Source organism: Apodemus sylvaticus, chromosome 20 (assembly GCF_947179515.1).
Source record: "Apodemus sylvaticus chromosome 20, mApoSyl1.1, whole genome shotgun sequence".
Lineage (NCBI taxonomy): Eukaryota > Metazoa > Chordata > Mammalia > Rodentia > Muridae > Apodemus > Apodemus sylvaticus.
Window position 1 is genome coordinate 3,304,232 of NC_067491.1, and position 5,895 is coordinate 3,310,126.

The 5,895-nt window shown below is 36.1% G+C and overlaps 1 protein-coding gene across 1 annotated transcript; it reads right to left on the reverse strand.

Annotated features, from left to right (window-relative positions):
* Positions 1–3,812: 3,812 nt before the first annotated feature.
* On the reverse strand, positions 3,813–4,751 carry LOC127670740 (olfactory receptor 6C74-like). Its single transcript, XM_052165232.1, has one exon. The coding sequence runs from the start codon at positions 4,749–4,751 to the stop codon at positions 3,813–3,815; it is 939 nt and encodes a 312-aa protein (XP_052021192.1).
* Between the last annotated feature and the right edge of the window lie 1,144 nt (positions 4,752–5,895).

The window sequence follows — 5,895 nt, forward strand, 5'->3', positions numbered from 1 at the left end:
CTTATAGTGTATATTCAAGCTGTATTAGTCAGGATTCTCTAGAAGAAAAAACTAATAATTATATAGGATTTATTAGAGTTGCTTATGCATCATGGTCTGATATTCCAATGTTCTCTCCCAGTGGAAAGTCCAAGAACACTGAAACTGTTCAGAACACATGTTTAGATGTCTTAGTTGACCTTTAGTATATCTTAGTTCCAAAGAAGCAGGTTATAATACCAGTGTTGTAATAGACTTGCCTGTAAGAATCAGGAAAGCGGGCAAAGAGAAAAGCTTTTTTTTTTCTTTGTACTTTTTATAGTCTGCCAAGAGAAGGTGCGAGATTAAAGATGACTCTTTTTCTACCTCAAATAATCCAATTAACCAAAACTCCCTCACAGGTATGCCCCATGGCTTGGATTTTCAGTTAGTTCCAAATGTAGATAAGTTGACAAAAATGAATTGCCATCACAAGTCTATCTCTTGTCAACTAGACACACAATCTTACCTCTATATCATAATTAATTTCCAAATGAAAATAAATTCCAAGTAATAATTATGCCTAGCATGATATACCTATCCCATGTACAAATGCAAATATATTATATATATATGTATATATTCACTTTTATACCAATTTAATTACATGCAGGTATTAAGATCGAGAGTAGTACAATAAGGAAAAAGCAAGACAGTTAACACAAAATTGTCAAGGCAATAAACAAAGTCCTGTGACAGTTGTTTCCAAGGACTTGTTAGAATAACCAAAATACCTGAGCCTACCTCCTTGTTCAAGCCTAAAATCTTGCTTGAAGCCTGCTTCTTTTGTTCCACCCTAAGATTAAAATTCCTGCCTTAACCTACCTATTACGCCCTAATGTCAGATTCCCACCTGAAGCTCTTGTCCTTGGTCAATGTTAAGTTCCTGCCAGGCAGCATGGCACCCCAGTAAGGCTCTCTACATCTTCCCCCTTTTTTATTAGTTTTAAGATGAGAAGGTAACAACCAAGTGGACAGTCATCCGTCAAAGGATGGTGGGTGTTAACTGGGAAGGGGAAATCTTGACCTGGTCCTTCTAAATACTTGATGGTGTCTTTTGGGGAGGAGAGGGTCTAGGCTTCCTTGTTGGTTGTTATTTTAAGGAATGCCTTTAAGCAGAAATCTCTATGAAACCAGGTTTGCTTCACAGGGGACTTCGAGGCAGAACACATGGTCCTCCCCTTGCAGTGCTTGGCCTTACACCTCCCACTGGTGCCCTTGCCCACTCATAAGTGGACATACATAGATCTGAGTTCTATGTCGCTCCTGTAGGAGGTCCACTTACAGTGGGCTCATCAACACTGTGGTCTGCTAAGTTGAGCCAATGATAATAGACTTGTATAGGTTTTGATTCCAGGGAGTCGATTTGTTGCCAAACACCCTGCAAAGTGTCTTTGAACTTTTTCCCAGTTATAGTGACTATTATTGTAAACTTGAGAAGTAACACAAATCCATTGGTATTTAGCATGGCACTAAATATGACTTTTTACTTTTTTTAAATTTTGATTTATTTATTCATTTATTTATTTACACATTCATTTAATCATTCATTCACTTTAAATCCTGGTCATAATCCCCCCCCCCCATCCTCTCTGTCCCCTCCTCACATAGTCTTTATATATATATATATATATATATATATATATATATATATATATATATATATATATATAATTCGATATATTTTTTATTTACATTTCAAATGATTTCCACTTTTCCCCTTTTCAGGCTCCCAACTCGGCGCAAGTCCCATAAGCCCTCTTCCCTCCCCCTGTTCCTCCATCCATCCCTTTCCACTTCCCTGTTCTGGTGTTGCCCTATACTGCTGTACTGAGTCTTTCCAGAACCAGGGGCTACTCCTCCGTTCTTCTTGGACATCATTTGATATGTGGATTATGTCTTGGGTATTCAAAGTTTCTAGGCTAATATCCACTTATCAATGAGTGCATACCATGATTGATCTTTTGAGACTGGGTTACCTTACTTAGTATGATGTTCTCCAGCTCCATCCATTTTTCTAAGAATTTCATGAATTCATTGTTTCTAATGGCTAAATAGTACTCCATTATGTATATATACCACATTTTTTGTATCCATTCCTCTGTTGAGGGACACCTGGATTCTTTCTAGCTTCTGGCTACTACAAATAGGGATGCTATGAACATAGTGGAGCATGTATCCTTATTACATGCTGGGGAATCCTTTGAGTATATGCCCAGGAGTGGTATAGCAGGGTCCTCCAGAAGTGACATGCCCAGTTTTCTGAGGAACCACCAGACTGATTTCCAGAGTGGCTGTACCAATTTGCAACCCCACCAGCCATGGAGGAGTGTTCCTCTTTCTTCACATCCTTGCCAATACCTGCTGTCTCCCGAGTTTTTAATCTTAGCCATTCTGACTGGTGTAAGGTGAAATCTCAGGGTTGTTTTGATTTGCATCTCCCTAATGACTAATGATGTTGAACATTTTTTAAGGTGCTTCTCAGCCATTCGAAATTCTTCAAGTGAGAATTCTTTGTTTAGCTCTGTACCCCATTTTAATAAGGTTATTTGGTTTTCTGGGGTCTAATTTCTTGAGTTCTTTGTATATATTGGATATAAGCCCTCTGTCAGATGTAGGATTGGTGAAGATCTTTTCCCAATTTATTGGTTGCTGATTTGTCCTTTTGATGGTGTCCTTTGCCTTACAGAAACTTTGTAATTTTATGAGGTCCCATTTGTCAATTTTTGATCTTAGAGCATACTCTGTATGTGCTCTCCAATAATTTGAATAGTATCATTAAGAGCATCAATCCATTGCTCCAAATGCCTATCTAAATCCTCTTGAATACTCAGAACATTAATATTTTTTTGCTAAAAGATTAACAAAATTAGCTGACTTAACTTCTTTGTCAAGGCAATTGCAGAGGCACTGGTTGGAGGGTGGACCAGGAGGGGAATAAAATCTGGAGTGTAAATAAATAAATAAATAAATAAATGATTTAAAATTATTTATTCACTATGTCACTGAGTCTATGTGTTTAAGAAAAAAATAGCACCACCTTTGGAGAAGATCAGATATTATCTTTTGGGAAGTTGGTTTTGTGAATTAACCATGTGGGCACTGGGACAAACCTAAAGTAGTAAGGATTAACAGCTAGTGCTCTAATTGCTAAGCCAATTTGCTAGTCCTCAATTTCTGTGAATGAAATACACTTTAATAAATTAGAAGGATGTAAATAGAAATAATATTAAAAAATCTTAGCTTTATACAAATTGTCACAAGCACAGAGTAGTATAATAATGTTCCCAGAAAACAGCGCACTAAATATAATATAAAATAAAACAGAATTTCATAGTTTTGACTAATTGGAATTTTAAAAGTCATTTTTTTTTTTTAGTTTGTAGTGTTGAGGATCAAAATCAGGCAAATTTATATTGGACTCTACAACTGAGTCAAACTCTAAATCATAACTGCAACATCTCTTTAACAAAAGAAATGTTAAAAAAAAGTAATATAATTTTCTCCTATTTCTCACTTAGAAAAAAGAGTAATGTTAGATTTATGGAAAAATGTGTTTAGATTTTTAGCTTATGTACAGCTAAGATCAAAGCTCATTAGTACTGTGTTGCCCTAGCATAAAACCCTTAGTTTAACTAAATTCATGCTCCCAAAACATAACATTAAACTTTTCTTGGAGGTATAAAAATGACTAACAAAACAAAATGAGGAAAGTAAACTAGACTTATCTTAGGAATAATTGGTGTCATTTAAATTTCCTTTCTTCATTTCCTTCACATAATGAAATAATATAGTCATTTCTTTGAGACAGATGCAATCCTGTGAACTGTATTAATGAATGCCTTTTTCACTTGCTGATTCCTCAAGGTATAGATGAAAGGATTCAGAAGTGGAGCCACTGAGGTGTTGAGCACAGAAATTCCCTTGGAAATAGATACGCGTTGCTTGACTGATGGTTTAACATACATGAAGATGCAGCTGCCGTAGGAGAGGGATATCACAATCATGTGAGAAGAGCATGTAGAGAAAGCTTTCTTCCTCTGGCTGGTTGAAGGGATTTTTAGAATTGTCATAGCAATGTAGATATAAGATATGATCACCATTACCAATGTGAGTAAGAGTGTCACCAAAGCTGAGACAAATCCCATCATCTCCAGGAGTTCTGTATCTGTGCAAGAAATCTGAAGAAGTGGAGTTGTGTCACAGTAGAAATGATCAACAACGTTGGAAGCACAAAAATCAAGATTTAAGCCTAACAGGAGTGGTGGAAAGATGACAAAAAAGCCAGCAAGCCAGCAACTGAGGACCAGCTGCACACAGACCTTAGTGTTCATGATGGTCATATAGTGGAGGGGCTTGCAGATGGCTACGTATCTGTCATAGGACATGGCTGCAAGCAGGTAAAATTCTGATGCTCCAAGAAGGAAAGCAAAAAACACCTGAGTGGCACAACTGTTGTAAGAAATGGTTTTGTCTCCAGTTGCCATAGTAACAAGCAATTTGGGGATGCATGTAGTAGTGTAGGAAATCTCTAAGAAGGAAAAATTCCGAAGGAAAAAATACATGGGTGTCTTCAGGTGAGTGTCCACCAGTGTGAGTGTGATGATGGTCAGATTGCCAGTGATGCTGAGCAGATAGGTAAAAAGCAGGAAAATGAATAACACAACTTTCCACTGTGGGTCATCAGTCAAACCTGCTATGATGAAAAATGTCACCCTTGTATGGTTCTTCATTGTGATTCTGACTGTTAAAAGGTCTAATGGAAGAGAGAGGAGGCTATCACTACAGAACTGTACTAGTGATAGGTCATGTTGAAGTACCTTAAACATTGCAAAAGCCAATTTTCAGATGGAACAAAATCTCTAAGAAGGGTTATATTAAGAAAATAGTAGTTTATAGCTCAGAGGTAGCTGAAAGAAATTAGAACATTAATTTTTAATTTTCCTCTAGAATAACCTATATTATGCTTTCATCTGTTTTATCTATATTAGGTGACTAAATTCTCAGGAAATTACAGATTCTGGGAGACAGAAATGTTGTTTTGTTTTTTGAGAATACAACAGAGTTAGAATAACATGTCATATTTTATTTTTACCTACAGAAGTATAATTGAATACAATATTATATGTTTTCAAACAAATGCGATGACATTATTCACTTGAAACATAGTGGTATATATTGAGAAAGAGGTGGGGGGAGAGAGAGAGAGAGAGAGAGAGAGAGAGAGAGAACATCTCATGTTATTTACCTCATCTAACTGAAATGTCTGATCTCCATCTCACTACTTCTACAACAGTATCCAATTTCAAAACTGAAAACAAATCATTGGAGCAATTTTTTTACAGTTTCTATTTCTATGTCTATTGCTTTGGTTTCTGTTGTTCCCTTGTATTGTGTTGACCTTGTCTTTCAATACCAACTCAGTAGGAAGAGTTTTACATTATCAAGGTGTATAGTAAGACATTTTATTCTTTCTTTCCTTCTTTCTTTCTTTCTTTCTTTCTTTCCTTCTTTTTTCTTTCTTTTTTCTTCCTTCCTTCCTTCCTTCCTTCCTTTCTTTCTTTCTTTCTTTCTTTCTTTCTTTCTTTCTTTCTTTCTTTCTTTCTTTCTTTCTTTCTTTCTTTCTTTCTTTCTTTCTTTCTGTTGGAGTAAAAGTCTCACTATGTAGCTCTGGGTGTCCTGAAACTTACTATGTGGCATCAAGTACACAAGAATCTGCTGCCTCTGCATTTTGGTACAGGGAATAAAGGTTTATCACACTACATCTGGTTTCCATTGCACTTTCTTATACTTCAAGTGCCAAGAAAAATTAACCTTAATCTGGAGATACAAGATATAAGAGAAAGGAGAAATGTGTAAATGCAGTTTTATAGACTT

Coding starts and splice junctions, on each gene's coding strand:
- LOC127670740 (XM_052165232.1), bottom strand. CDS start 4,751: ATGAAGAACCATACAAGGGTGACATTTTTCATCATAGCAGGTTTGACT.